At 38.9% G+C, this 14,750-nt stretch overlaps 1 protein-coding gene across 3 annotated transcripts in view; it reads left to right on the top strand.

Moving 5' to 3' along the window:
• The first annotated feature begins 4,908 nt into the window (after nucleotides 1–4,908).
• Nucleotides 4,909–14,750, top strand: part of MIOS (meiosis regulator for oocyte development) — a 33,870-nt gene continuing 24,028 nt past the window's right edge. The window contains exons 1-3 of one of the 3 annotated variants that reach the window (XM_033088757.1): nucleotides 4,909–5,134; nucleotides 10,443–11,781; nucleotides 12,106–12,204. In XM_033088757.1, coding sequence (XP_032944648.1) covers nucleotides 10,491–11,781; nucleotides 12,106–12,204 — 1,390 coding nt within the window. In that variant the 5' untranslated portion in view covers nucleotides 4,909–5,134; nucleotides 10,443–10,490. Of the gene's footprint in view, nucleotides 5,135–7,301; nucleotides 7,503–10,442; nucleotides 11,782–12,105; nucleotides 12,205–14,750 lie in introns of those variants that run through there. The other 2 variants (XM_033088754.1, XM_033088756.1) reach the window with 2 other exon arrangements.

Genomic DNA, 14,750 nt, shown 5'->3' with positions numbered 1-14,750 from the left:
AAGAAGACATGAGCAGACACAATAAAGAATTGTTATCAATCACCTGTATTACAATTATCATCCTGAAACTGCCCCAATTAATAAAGCACTTAGCATGTGGGTTGAACCTTATTATTTCTACCTTAACTCTGTGTGTATAGGATTATGATGTGTCTATCATTATGGAATTTAGCATCTGAATCCCTCCAACTGTACTCCTTAAAATCATATTCATTGGGTTTTTTCCTCATTAAAAAAGTTCTACATTTTCAGAAAACAAAAAATGTATAATAAAGAAAATAATGATCATATTTCAACCTACCACACAGAGAAATCTGCTGTTGGCAAAATTCCCTCCCATCTTTAAAAAATAAGGTTAGAATCATGTTTATTTTATTTGGTATTATTTTATTCCTATAACAATAAACCATGAGTGTTTTCTCTGTCTTTACATATTTTTCTAAAACAAGGGTCAGCATACTAATCCAGCCTGCCACCTGTTTCTGTAAATAATGTATTCCTGGAAAAGAGCCACACCCTTGGCTCATGGACTGTCTGGCTGCTTTTGTACAACAGCAGGATTGAGTAGTTGTGAAAGAGATGGCATAGCCTGCAAAGCTGAAAATACTTACTATCTGGTCCTTTACAAATAAAATTTGCCAATCTCTGTTTTAAAAGATCATTTTAATGGCACTAAGAATTGGATCAACTAGCTGTTTCATTTGCTAGTGCAAGGGCCAGTAGTTAGATGCACAATTCTGAAGATAGATTATCTGGGTTCACATACTAACTTCACCACCTAAGAGGTATTTAACCTAGCTGTGCCTCAGTTTTCTCATTTGTAAAATGGGAAAATAACAGAATCAGCCTCATCAAATCGTGATGAAGCTATGGTGGATTCCATAGTGCATCTCCTGGGTGTCCCCCTTCAGTAATGAATTTATCCTTTCAGCTGTTGGGAGTGTTGCCAGCAGATGGCCCTTAGCTGTCAGCCTTCTTCGGGGACTGTCATGCCTGAGAAAACTGCCTCATTCAAAGTCAGGCTTCCTTCAAGAGATAGCTCTGATACTACCCATATCAGTGGGGTAGTATTAAGGCCTGTTCCCTCGTCGAAACTCAAGACATCTCTGAGGGGCCAGTCCAGGTCTAAACTTTCCTGTGGGTTGGCTGAGTTCTTTGTTCGTACTGAATCACAGCTCAGCTTTTCCCTCTGCCCAGTGCTGCCTCATTCTCCTCCCTGCCACAAATGTTGAGGCCAAGAACATTCCCTAGTAAGTATAGTGTATCTTCTCCTCCATCGTAGAACGTGGTTCTCAGGGCACCCAACCTGAGACAGAGTGTTAAATGAGCCTATCTTGTAAAGTATCTGGCACATAGTTTATGCTATGTAATTGTTTGTCATCAAACAAATGAATAATCCAGTGGGAGAAAGTAGAATGGAAATAAAAGAAAAAATAGAATAATATAGAATTTTCCTATATTAAAAGAATAGCTCATTCAGAGTTTTTCAATGAATGATAGTGAGACATTCTAATTAAGGTATTTAAATTTTGCTGGCTGTAGTTAGTGTGATGTCACAGTTTATTTACAATTTAAATATGAAAAACGTATTAAAAATCATATCCTTGGCAGCTATGTAAGCTTATTATGACAATGTTAGATGAAACCCCAAAAATGTGTGAATAAATTCATTGATTTACAAAATTTATTTGGGAGTATGCTAGAATGCTTTTGAAAACCACCATTTTAAGATATCTCAGATCTTCTCATCCTCAAACTTTGTAAAAAAGATTACCTAATCCATGTCACATGTTTACAGTGCCAAAATTTCCTCTTTGTACCTAAGGATAAAACTTGCTTTCAGGTACAGACTGATTTTGTGCATGTGGAAGTAAAGGGCGTTCGGATTAGCCAGTCACAGACTCCACAGAACATTCCAGTAGTAACAGAAGTACTTCTGAGGGCAGCAGTATTAGGAAGGAAATGAGCAATTCTTCAACTGCTACCCTTTACTGGTTTAAAATCACAACAAAAAAATCCTGTCCTGGATCACCACAACATAAATGAAGGAGCCTAAAACGAACAACATTCTTTTAGTGACCCAAAAGTTTAAATTAAAAACAAGTAAACAAAAACATACTGAGACTGAACTTTAGCAACTATGGCATCCGTTACAAAATGCATGTTTGATAAAGACAACTAGTGTAACCTCAGACCAGCCTGTTAAACTCTCTGATGCAGTTTAATCTTCCAACAAATGCAATGTATTCTCCCACTCAGTAAATATTCCTGAATACATGTTATGCAGCAGGCACTACAGGGAATCCAAAGTTCTCTACTAAAAGTTCACTACCCTTTAGGAAAATGCTGTCTGTCTGCCATTTTCCAGACAGCAGGAAAGGATGGCAAACAGTTTCTCTTTTAAGGGACATGATCCAGTTCTACTCACAAGGGACCCAGTTTAGTGGAGACAGGGAATCAATTTCCAAGTAGAATGAGAAAAGTGCCACTTATTGCTATAGGGACTTTAGAATGCAAGGGAGTGGCAGCAACAGGAGAAGAATACACTTTCACAAAAGCTTAGATAGAATAGGAAAGAGAGAAAAAGATCTTAGCTGGAGGGAAGTATAGAAGAAATATATTATCTTAGGATTCAGTTTACAAGTTTTTATTGAGCACATATTCTGTACTGTTTTTTAGGTTGTGGAGATTAATCAGAGAATAAAGCAGACAGAGCTCCTGTGTATTCATCATGGAATAAGCTAACCCACTATGACAAACAGGTCCAAACAAATAGTAATTTTTAAGAGGATACAGTTTATGTTCTCTTGTGCAATGGTCCAGAAGTCTGCAGTTGATCCAAGGAGGTACTGCAGCTTGCTGAATCAGGTTGGGACTTAGACTAATGGGACAGTTTTGCCTTCCTTAATACATACTTCCATTTCTAGTTCATGTTTCTTTTTGCCATTTTCCAGACAGCCGGAGTGGAGAAGAGGAAGTGGTTGGCAAGCACCTTCTCTTTTAAGAGACCTGGTCCAGTTCTATTCACAGCTCACTGGTCACAACTTTTTTATATAGCCACACCTAGTTGAATAATACTTGGGGGTGGAGGTATAACAGAATGAAAACTGGAGATGTGGAGCATATATTCTAGAAAAGGAAGACAACTGTAGGTAAGTAAAGATGAAGTTTTGGTGGACTGGTGGGCATGAAGGCCTACGTGGAGTGAAATCAGCGGAAGCTAGGAGTATGTGGGATTAGAGAGAATCAGTACAGTTCTCTCTGTAGGAGAATAGTGAGAATGACTTAAGCATATGTTGAAGGTAAAAAACCAGTAGAAATGGGGAGGTTGGCAACACATGGACGAGGAGAAAATTGATGGTGCATGGGCCCAGAAGAGGAGGAACACATAGGCTCCTCTTCTACTACGTCAGCTAGAAGAAGGTAAGAATTAGTGTGGATGAAGATGTTGGGGGAAGAAAGAGAAAATAGTAGGGGGTTGTGGGAATTCCAACCTAATAGTTTTAATTTTTTTTTTTTTTTGAAGTAAGAAGCAAAGTCATCTCCTGAATGTGATGGGAGGTGTTTTCCTCAGCTGTTTATTGTAGGAGCGGAAAAGGAAGAGACTCGTATTGATCTGAGGTTGCATGTGGGGATTTGGCGCTGGGGCCAAAATTATTGAGCAGATTGGCAAGAGAGTGTTTCAAGTGATGAATTCTGTGGTATCTCCCCTCAGCAGTACAAGCATTTTCTTCAGCCTTCACTTTTCCAATGGCAGGAGTGAAAAGGAGCCTCAGACCTCCACAGGCCAAACTCTCCCCAAACTTATCCTCTTACCAAAACTATCTGCCTTGAAGACCATCAGGACTAAGCTCAACATCATCCACTTTTAAGCATGAACAGACAAGCAAAGATTGCCAGACATCTGAAGAAAGCCTGTGTGAAATTTATAACATCTGTGGCAGGACTACTTACTCAATTTTGGGAGCCAGAATTCTAGAATCGTCTTTTTCCCTCCCTCAGTCAATCATCAAGCTCTGTTTACCCCACCTTCTAAATATTCCCAGAGCCACACACCTCTCCATCCCCACTCTCCACACTACTGGTAGTTTGGGTTACCATCATCTCTCATTCAAATACTTATTCTATCCCTCCCTGTTTTCTCCTGAAAAACCGATCACACCACTCATCCAGTTAAAAACCTTCAACGACTCCACCAATGCCTTTAGGAAAAAGTCCATCTAAATTCACTGACCTGGTTTCTAAATGCCTTTCTGATACAGCATCTTTAAGTTTCCCCACTTTCTCTGCTCACTCATCGGTACTGCACTGCTTCCCCACTGCTGTGCCCTCCCTATTGACCCTGCACTTGCTCTCTTCCTCCACCCTCGAAGGCTCTGTCCCAACGCTCTCTGTCCTGTTCCCTTTACCAGCTAACTCCACACTCATCCTTCTTATCTCATCCTAGAGGCCCTCAAGGCGGTGTTCCTGACCTCAAAACACTAAGGGGGGGCCCTTCTGTGGAGCACGATACTAGCCTCAACGAGGCATCCCTCTAATTGCCTGCATTCTGCCGGAACCATGTCCTTTTTGTTCACTCCAGTGTCCCCAGCATTCCAGAACGGTGCCAAGTACACAACATGCCGCTTGAGACTTCTTTGTGGAACGAGTGAATGAATAGATCGTGCACTAAATACCCTGGACTTTCTACTACACTCATGGCCCGCAATAAATTTTTAATGAAAATTTAAACTGATCAAATGAGCTAAAGCGTGTGACGTGCTTGAACACGGTAACTCGGCTCCGAGAAACCGCCCAGGTCCGCGTGCCCAGGATCCCGTCCGTGGGACCCGGGGCGGGGCCTGCGGGAATGGACCTGGGCGTTCGGGAGGCGGGGCTTACTGGGCAGTGACTCCGCCCCGGGGCGGTGCGACTCCCAGGCTCGCGAAGGGGCGGGGCGCGCGGGCGAGGAATTTCCCCTTTCGAGCCGGAGGCGCTGCCGCACATCCCCGAGGCGCGGCGCTGGGGTCGTGGACCCCCGCAAGGTGGGCCCAAGTTCCTGGCCGCGCCGCCGCGGCCGCCATCTTGCCTGCGTCCGGACTCCCGCGGCGACCGGGCCGGAAGCGGCTGTGCGGCGGCCACGCTGCCTCCTCAGGTCGGTGAGTGCGGCCCGGGCCGAGTCTCCGCTCTCCCGAAAGGAAGGCCCGAGTCGAGGGCTCAGGAGCGCTGAGGCCACCTTAAGGGGCACGGGAAAGCCCAGTGGAAAGGCCCGGGCGGGGGCGGACCCGGGGGCCTCGTCGGAGCCACGCGCGGGGAGTCGCGTCCCACGCTGCGGGATGAGCGCGGCGGGCCTCGAAGGGAGCCTCGGAGATGCGGGCGGCCGGAGTGCCCGCGAGGACCTCCTCGGAGGCTCTGGGGCTGTGCTGTAGCCTCTCGCGGCGGATTTGTGCGGAACTGCGTCCTCGCGGTGGACTGGAGGCTCAGCCAGGTGTCTGGAGCGTGGGAGTCGCCCTCAGATTCCTAGTTTACCCGGAATAGCAACATGCCCTCTTCTGGTTGTACTCGATCAAATACTTCTTAAAGGGCCTGTCACCCGGTTAGCTGTGTTCTCTGCATGTAGGAGTAACGAAAATTCCACAAGAGGAGGAATAAAGCCTCTCACGTATGCCACGAGCACTGGTTGCTAAGTTGCCTTTGCAGGTCTTTTGTATAGCTTTAAGGGAAATTTGGATTATCAGTGCATCTCCTTGAAGATGGTGATGGTGACATTTTTTGAAACTGCTACTGTTAATTTGTCATGATACGAAAAGTAGAAAACAACGACCAAAAAAAAAAAAAAAGATGTGAAAGAGTCATTGGACCTTGTATACTTAGCATTATAGATCTTTACAGTCCACATGCTATTAGTGTAAAATACACATTTGATTTGCAAGACCTTGTACCAAAACAAAGTAAAAAGTAAAACTTCTCAATAATTTTACATTGATTGAATGTTGAAAAGGGTAACATTTTTGATGTGGCAGGTTAAATAAAACATTGTTAAATTTAATTCCATCAATTTTTAATTTTTCAGTGTAGCTATAGAAAGTTTTACATCGTGTGACTCACTGACGTACAGTATATCAGTTGGACAATACTATTACAGATTTCTGGTGAGGAACACAATCAACATGGCTTTTTTTTTTTTTTTTTTTTTTGCTCAGAAACCATTGATGACCAATTGTTAAACTGAAGGTGAAGATCTAAATATAAGCTATAATTGTTGCAGATCCTACTCCTTCCTTCCCCAATTTTTCAGTGTCTCCAACATTTTAAAACATTAAATTTCAGATATGTTTAAGGGAATCATACTGTTATGTCTTGTGATGTGAAGAACTCATTTGATTGTCACGACTTAGCGAGATGGAGATAGCCAGCTTCTATCTCTGTATTACAGTTTTGGAGTATTAAGGGACTTGTTAGGGTCTAACTAATGAGGGGCTGGAAGTCTTTTGACTCCAAGTTCAGTTTTCTTTGCTCTCCACCATATTCCTAGTGATCGATGTTCATGAGCCAGGATCCATCTATATTGTGTGTTGTACAGAAATACGTTTCTTCAGAGGATGCTTATGGATGTACCTCTCTATTCAGGGCCAGCTTCATGGTCTATAACCTGTGCAGTCATACAAGGCCCATCATTTAGAAGGACTGGCACTTGGTTTAATGCTCTGCTGGTTTACTTTTTGAAAAAGGGGGGCCGTGTATTTTCATTTTGGGCCAGGCCTTGCAAATGATATAACAGATCTTTTCTCTATGTATTAATCTAGGATAGGAGTTGGAAAGTGTTGGATAAGAACCAAAACATCTGGTCTTCACTTTACTCCTATGTGAAATGAGAAGGATTTGCTAGTCTCTTTCTAAGTCAGCTTCTGTGATTCTGTGTGAGTTACTATAACCAGATTTTGCTGATGGTAATATCAGTATTTTATGTGCATACTATAAGAAATGCTGATGATTCTCCATTGAGAGTCATAACTAAAATAGTTTTTAAAATCACAGCAACACTTTCTGTTGTGTAAGATGGATTTTTCTATGTGGCACTAAGTTTTCTTACCGTATATCATTCATGTGAAATGTATGGTTGTGGGATGGAAACTTCAATAAAAAGTGTGCTCACTTAAGCATTTATCTTTCAGTGAGATAGGAAGATGGGCCAGATCTCAGGATACCTCCAATTTATAGGTTTCCTCTATGAGGACATGAGTATGAACCCTTGACAGTATGTTACTTCTTTTTGTTGTCTTAGCTACTTCCTATTACATGAGATGCCTTTCTTCCTTCTTATTCTTAAATTTTTAAGTTCTCTTTAAGATTGGACATAACTTCAACAGTGGAATGCAAACTTTGTTAGACCAGTATATTGGTCTGCTTAGGCTGCCATAACAAAATACCATAGACCAAGTGGCTTAAACAACAGAAGTTAATTTCTCACAGTTCTGGAGGCTGACAGTCTGAAATCAGGGTATCAGCATGGTCCAATTCTGGTAAGAGTTCTCTTCCTGGCTTGCAAACAGCTGTCTTCTCACTGTGTCCTCCCATGGGGGGAGAGAATTTTGGTATCTCCTCCTCTTCCCATAAGGGAACCAGTTTTATCATATCAGGGCTCCATTCTTATGATCTCATTTAACCTAATTGCCTCCTTGAACACTCTGTCTCCAGTACAGTCACATGGGGGGAGTAGGGCTTTAACGTATGAATTTTGAAAATCAGTCCATAGCAACCGGGGACCTTATTTGTCCCTGGTCACTACTGTGTTCACAGCATTTAGAACAGTGTCTAAAACATAGAAGATGCCCAGTAATATTCACAGAGTATATGAAAGACAATTCATGAGAGTGAGCCTCTCTTAGGGTAACTTACTGTGGGCTCTTGCTCATCCATTGGAACCGGTTATGACAGTGGATACGTTTGCTCTCGGCTGGAGCTAGCCTCTATTAAGAAGGGTAATGGGTAGAAAAAGCATGAGGAGATTGATAAAACTTGGAGATAGCAGTGTGAGAAGTATCAGAGGGAGCATTTAACAAATGCATTCATTTAACAAATTATTAAATACCTACTAAGGGTCTAACTGCTAGGTACTAGAGGTACAAATGGAGAGCGAAAGATATTTTACTTGCTCTTATGGAGCTTATAATCTCGTAGGAGAGTCAGAGAGGGTGATTCAAGGAAAAGAATACTGATCAATGAGATATATCTAAGTACCCTGACGCAGACTGGGGAGGGATAGAGGATGGTTGATGTCAAGCTTGAACAGGTGTTAACTTGGCCAAGAAGGGAGGGAAGAATGATTCAACTAAAGGGAACAACATTTGCAACGATGTGATGGGGGCATTTTATGTTCTAGGAATTGAAAAGAAGGACAGTGTAGCTACAACACAGTTAGCAAGGAGGAGAATGATATGCCTTGAGGCCGGAGCAGTAGATTGAGGCCACAACATTCAGAGTTTTATAGGTTATATTGAAGATTTGGAACTCTGTCCTAAGAGTAGTTAGAAACCATTATAGGGGTTTAAGCAGGGATTGGATAACCTGCTTATATTTGTATTTTTAAAAGATTACTGTAATATAAAGATGAATCTCATAAAGGCCAGAGTGGGAAGATGAATGAAACAATTGCTGAACCAGCAACACAGGCCAAATATGTTGTATACTTTAATTTCTTATGGAGTTAGTCTGTAGAGGCATGAGACTCACAGCCTGAGTGGAGGAAAAAACACAGTAAATAATTGGGTTGATCTAGGGTTAAGAAAGGGAAACCCAACATGGCAAGGAAGTGAAGAAATCAAGTGTGCTAGTAAGGACATAATTGAAATGATTGATCTTGGACCCTAGAACTGTTAAGGAAGAAAATAAGCCAGCATAAGAATTCTTAGAGGTTTTTCCCAGTCATCTAACTTTTATGAGTCTATTGAAATACTAGACTGATAATTCCTGACTTAAACTTTTAATACAAGATCAAAAAGTAAAGCAAATATGTTTGAGTTGAATTTATTTAGTATATCTTTATTAAGAATCCGTGCTCGAGAGATGAATGAACCATAGTTTCACCCTTTAAGAACTGACAACACAGTTGTACAGATACCAATTGCTATGAAGATTGTAAATATTTTTGTTCATTTTTAATCTACACTGTAACCTCTAGCCAGATTTGGTTAGAAACTTACATTTTTATAAGTAGCTTTTATTATTAAAATACCATTTTTAACATAGCTATTTTTAGTTTGTACTGAAACTACTAGAATATCTTTTCAAAAATTCCATTTTAATACTTATTTAAAGTTTATGGAATTGACAACTGAAAGAACTTCTAATGATCACTTAATTCAGTTTCACAAAGTGTGGTGTGTGTACCACTGGTCATAAAAAGGATGATTTTAGATAAAACAATCAAGCATTTTTAATAGTTATATACTTATTTTAATGTATATTAGAAAAATATATACTTAGCATGTCATACCTATGATTCATGGACTTTATGAGGAGGTTAAAAGCGATGTTCAGATTTTAAGAATGAGCCAATTTGAAGAAAAATATTAACCACACAGGTGGTACATGAATGACTGAAGCTTGAGAACACTATCTAAACCAGCTCTTACGTTGTATACGTGAGAAAACAAAAGGAATCCCAAACACAAATGCCTTTCCAAGTCATATAGCTAATATATGTCAGAGCTAGGAATAGAGCTCAACACGTTTTACTGTATAATATATTATGCTATAGGACTGCTTCATATTGTTGAAAGTTGAGGAAGAGACCTCTGTCTTAACTAGTGGTATTGTACTTTAAATCTGCATTGTCCATTATGGTGGCCATATGTGGCTATTTATATTAAAATTAAATTTAAAATTTTTGTCTTAGCCATATTTTCATTGCTCACTGACTCACATGTAGCTACCATATTCGACAGTACATATGTAGAACTTTTCTGTCATTGCACAAAGTTCTAGTGGATAGTACTGATCTAAACTATTGCTTAGGAACATGATTCGTAAGTCTTTAAAATTTTACCCTCTTTGAAGGGATGATACGTGTTAATTTGATCACCATACTGAAATTATTTTCACCCTAAGGTTAAATTGAAGGCACTAGTAACAGTGCAATGAAAATAATTGATCATGGGAAGTAAAGCCAGAATGGAGTTCTCAGATTCCTACCAGCTCATCTTATTGGAGGAGGTCCTTATTTTCCTCTTTTTATCAATAAATATTATATTGAATTCACAGTAGAAAGAGAAGCGATATAAATACAGAGTGTATACACATTTTAAGATAACATCTCTTAAAATGTGTATAAATTGTACCGCTGGTATATTGATAAAATGCAAAACAGAGGACCTGTATAGAGAATTTCCTGACTTTCTGAATAGTTTATTCAACCGAGAATTATATTTTGTTAACATTGTAAACTTTTTATTTTTAAACAGATATTCAATGAATGGACCTGCGTGGACACTTAAAACACATCAATAAACATGAGTGGTACGAAACCTGATATATTGTGGGCACCACACCAAGTTGATAGATTTGTTGTATGTGACTCAGAACTCAGCCTCTATCATGTGGAATCTACTGTGAATTCAGAACTCAAAGCTGGATCTTTACGTTTATCTGAAGACTCTGCCGCTACATTACTATCAATAAATTCAGATACACCCTATATGAAATGTGTTGCCTGGTATCTCAATTATGATCCTGAATGTCTCCTAGCAGTTGGACAAGCAAACGGTCGAGTTGTACTTACCAGTCTTGGTCAAGATCATAACTCAAAGTTCAAAGATTTGATTGGAAAAGAATTTGTTCCAAAACATGCACGACAATGCAATACTCTTGCATGGAATCCATTGGATAGCAACTGGCTTGCTGCTGGTCTAGACAAACATAGAGCTGATTTTTCAGTGCTGATTTGGGACATCTGCAGCAAATATACTCCTGATATAGTCCCCATGGAGAAAGTGAGACTTTCAGCTGGTGAAACTGAAACAACATTAGTAACAAAACCACTTTATGAATTAGGACAGAATGATGCTTGTCTCTCTCTTTGTTGGCTTCCACGGGACCAGAAGCTTCTCCTTGCTGGTATGCATCGTAACCTAGCCATATTTGATCTTCGGAATACAAGCCAAAAGATGTTTGTAAATACAAAAGCTGTTCAGGGGGTGACAGTAGACCCATACTTCCATGATCGTGTTGCTTCCTTCTATGAAGGTCAGGTGGCCATCTGGGATCTTAGGAAATTTGAGAAGCCGGTTTTGACTTTGACTGAGCAACCAAAGCCGTTAACAAAAGTAGCATGGTGTCCAACTAGGACTGGTCTACTTGCCACTTTAACAAGAGATAGTAATATTATTAGATTATATGATATGCAGCACACACCCACTCCCATTGGGGATGAAACTGAACCTACAATAATTGAAAGAAGCGTGCAACCTTGTGACAATTACATTGCTTCCTTTGCTTGGCATCCAACAAGTCAAAATCGAATGATAGTTGTAACTCCCAACCGAACAATGTCTGACTTCACTGTTTTTGAAAGGATATCTCTTGCCTGGAGCCCAATTACATCTTTAATGTGGGCTTGTGGTCGTCATTTGTATGAATGCGCAGAAGAAGAAAATGATAATTCTTTAGAAAAAGATATAGCAACCAAGATGCGCCTTCGGGCTTTATCAAGGTATGGACTTGATACAGAACAGGTGTGGAGAAACCATATTTTAGCTGGAAATGAAGATCCACAGCTCAAGTCACTCTGGTATACTCTGCACTATATCCTTTGTGTTGTGAATTTGAGATGAATCGGGTAGAAATGTTCTTGATGTTTGCTGAAAGGTCAGTTTATGCCAAATATTTTATATGCAAATACAAGTTACATAATACTAAAATTATAAAACAATTGTTTAAAACTGCTGAACTTGAAATACTGCTTTGCAGATTGTGTAGGAGGAAGAGAGTATCTCTACAATATTATAGAATAGAACCACCTTATTTGCACTGACGCCTATTATGAATTGGCTCCAAATAAAAAAGAAGTTTAGCTTTGAAATAGTTTTATTATGCATCGTCGCTAGTATTTCCTATGCATTTAAATACTTATGAAGCAGTATACAGAAGATATGGATCAGAAATCTCCAGGAAACAAAGGATCATTGGTTTATGCAGGAATTAAATCGATTGTAAAATCATCTTTGGGTAAGAAAATTTCATTTTCTGAAATATGTTTATAATTTTTGTACTCTTAAATTTTTTCCCCATTATTTAGTTATTTCAGGATAGTGTACATATTCTCTCTTTTTTTTTTTTTTTGCTTTCTGATTAGATATTTTAATGAATTGAGTTAAATTGAGTTAAATGTGTAATTGTTTTAGATTTTATATCCAAAATGCTTTTTGGAGTGAGTCTTGGTCGTTTGAAGTGATATTAACTTTCTAAATCCATTCATTTATTTCATGTTATTTTTTTTTAAAGACCTACGAGTACTTTGAGAGGTATTACATTAGATGATTTATAGGATCCTGGTTGTTTGAACTGTATCAAAGTATTTTGCGTCTATAAAAACTAAATAAAAAGATTTCTAATTGAAGGAGATCCCTTTTTATTTTGCTGCCTGCTTTCACTCAGCTATCTAATGGCAAGGTCTACGTAACTATGACATGAAGTTTGATCTTACCTAAAGGAGCCTTATTACCTGACTAGTCCTTGATGGTGGAATGAATGTGTGAATTAATGTAGGACTGAAATTGGTAAACTGTTCAAGAATAAAATAAAGATGACAAAAGAGCAGTTTAAACTTACTGTTTTTTCACTGACTTTTTAAAACAGTTATTCTTATTGGAATGAGATTGTGGATTATATTATAATCATCTTCCCAACCTAGGATTTGGTATCTAGTTTTTGATAGCAATCAAATTTGGGCCTATATCAAGCTACTGGAAAAGTAGTTCACATTACTTAGTCAAAGAGTGGTGATAGGCGTAGTGAATTCAACTTGGTTTTTAATACAACTTTTGTAAATACTATACAAATAATACTAAGGACTTTCAAATTACTTTGTTCACAATGGCTGAAGATGCAGTAGACTATTTCATTTTGGTGTTCTCTCATTAGCTCTCCACCAAAAACGTAACTTTTATTATAAATAGTAAAATGAATGAGTTCAATTAGAAACTAATTTTTTGTTAATATAAGTAAAAGGGCAGATAGACTGTATTACCCCTGTAAATAAACCTGAATGCCATGGTTCATGATTTTAGAACCACTGCTGCAAAAAAAAAAAAAAAGAATTAAACACCAAATTTATAGAATTTTTGGTATTTTAGCTATATAGTAGGTCAGGCCACATTGCATTCTCAATTATTCTGAGGTTAATTATTGTTTTGTTATATTTTGATGTATTTTAAGGAAAAGCCAACAAACTGCTTGAGGAAGAACAAGGGGAAAATGGAATCTCTGTGTGTTTCTGGTACAGTAGAGACAAACTGAGTCAAAAGTAGTCTTCACCCAGACTGAAAAAGACTACTGTTGGAAAGATTTCCTCATTGCTAGACTTTCAGTTTTGTTTGGTTTGGTTTATATACAGAGGGTGCCAAAAATATGTATAAACATTTTAAGAAAGGAAAACTTTTAAAATTCTAATAATATATACCGATAACAAAAGATGAATACAAGTCACGTTTGACTTCTGCAATTACAAGCAGTGCTCAAAGTGGTTACCATCAGCGTCCAGACAGTTCTGATTATGGCGAACTACTGCTTGAGCACCGTTAACCAAAGTGTCCACTTGTATGCATTTTTTGGCATCCCAGTATTTTTGTTTCTACAAGCTGAAAGCAATAAGTAGAGCAAAGACTGTTGAAATGACACTTCTAGGTTTTAGTCTTTTATCCTGTACCATGGGAAATCCAAGGAAAGATGTTGAAGAGTAGTGACAATTTGATTTGTGTTTTAGAACTGTCACTCTTTGTGAGGAATGAATTGAAAAAGACCTAGATTGATAGCAGGGAGGTCAGATAGAAGCCACAGTAATCAGTCAAAATATGGTGGTGTTCTTACCGAACTTAGTGGCAGAGGAACTAGAGAAAGGTGGATGAATTAGAGATTGACACAAAATTGAATGATTAATTGGATAAGGGGGATTGAGGAAAAGGAAAAGTGAAAGTGTACATATATTTAGCCTAGGAAACTGGATTAATACTGGCATCAGTTAATTAGGTAGGAATAACATACAAGTAGGAAGAGTACATTTGAGAAGAGAAAAAGTTTATTTTGGAGTAAGTTGAATTTGAAACAGCTAGATGGAGATGTCTATCTAGTAGGAAAGAAATTTCGAGTAAGTTAAAGCAGTGAAGTTATCCATTTTAAATAATTCTTTCAAAGAAATTTGGCTACATGTAGGGGGATAAAAAGATTCTAGTAATAGCAGCAGGTGAATCTGGGATCAAGGGAGGGCTTTTGTGTTGCTTTGTTTTGTTTTTAACATGGGATTGATTGAAGCATGTTTAAATACCGATATGAGGAACCCCATAGAAAGGTTGAAGATGCAGAGAAAAAGGAATGAAGAGCAAATTCTTAGGAGTGTGGGGGAATGGGGTCCAGAGCTTTAAATAGGAGGAAATACACCTTCTCTATTAGCCAGAGGGGTTGTTTTAAGGTTTAATGACCAGAGGCTGAGGTGTTTTCCACCTGATGACTTCTATTTTCTCAATGTAGTAGGTTTGCTTGTTGAGAAAGAGCAGGGA

The sequence above is a fragment of the Rhinolophus ferrumequinum genome, chromosome 20 (genome assembly GCF_004115265.2).
Source record: "Rhinolophus ferrumequinum isolate MPI-CBG mRhiFer1 chromosome 20, mRhiFer1_v1.p, whole genome shotgun sequence".
Lineage (NCBI taxonomy): Eukaryota > Metazoa > Chordata > Mammalia > Chiroptera > Rhinolophidae > Rhinolophus > Rhinolophus ferrumequinum.
The sequence above is the reverse complement of the archived record's forward strand: the minus strand, read 5'-3'. Positions and strand labels throughout refer to the sequence as shown.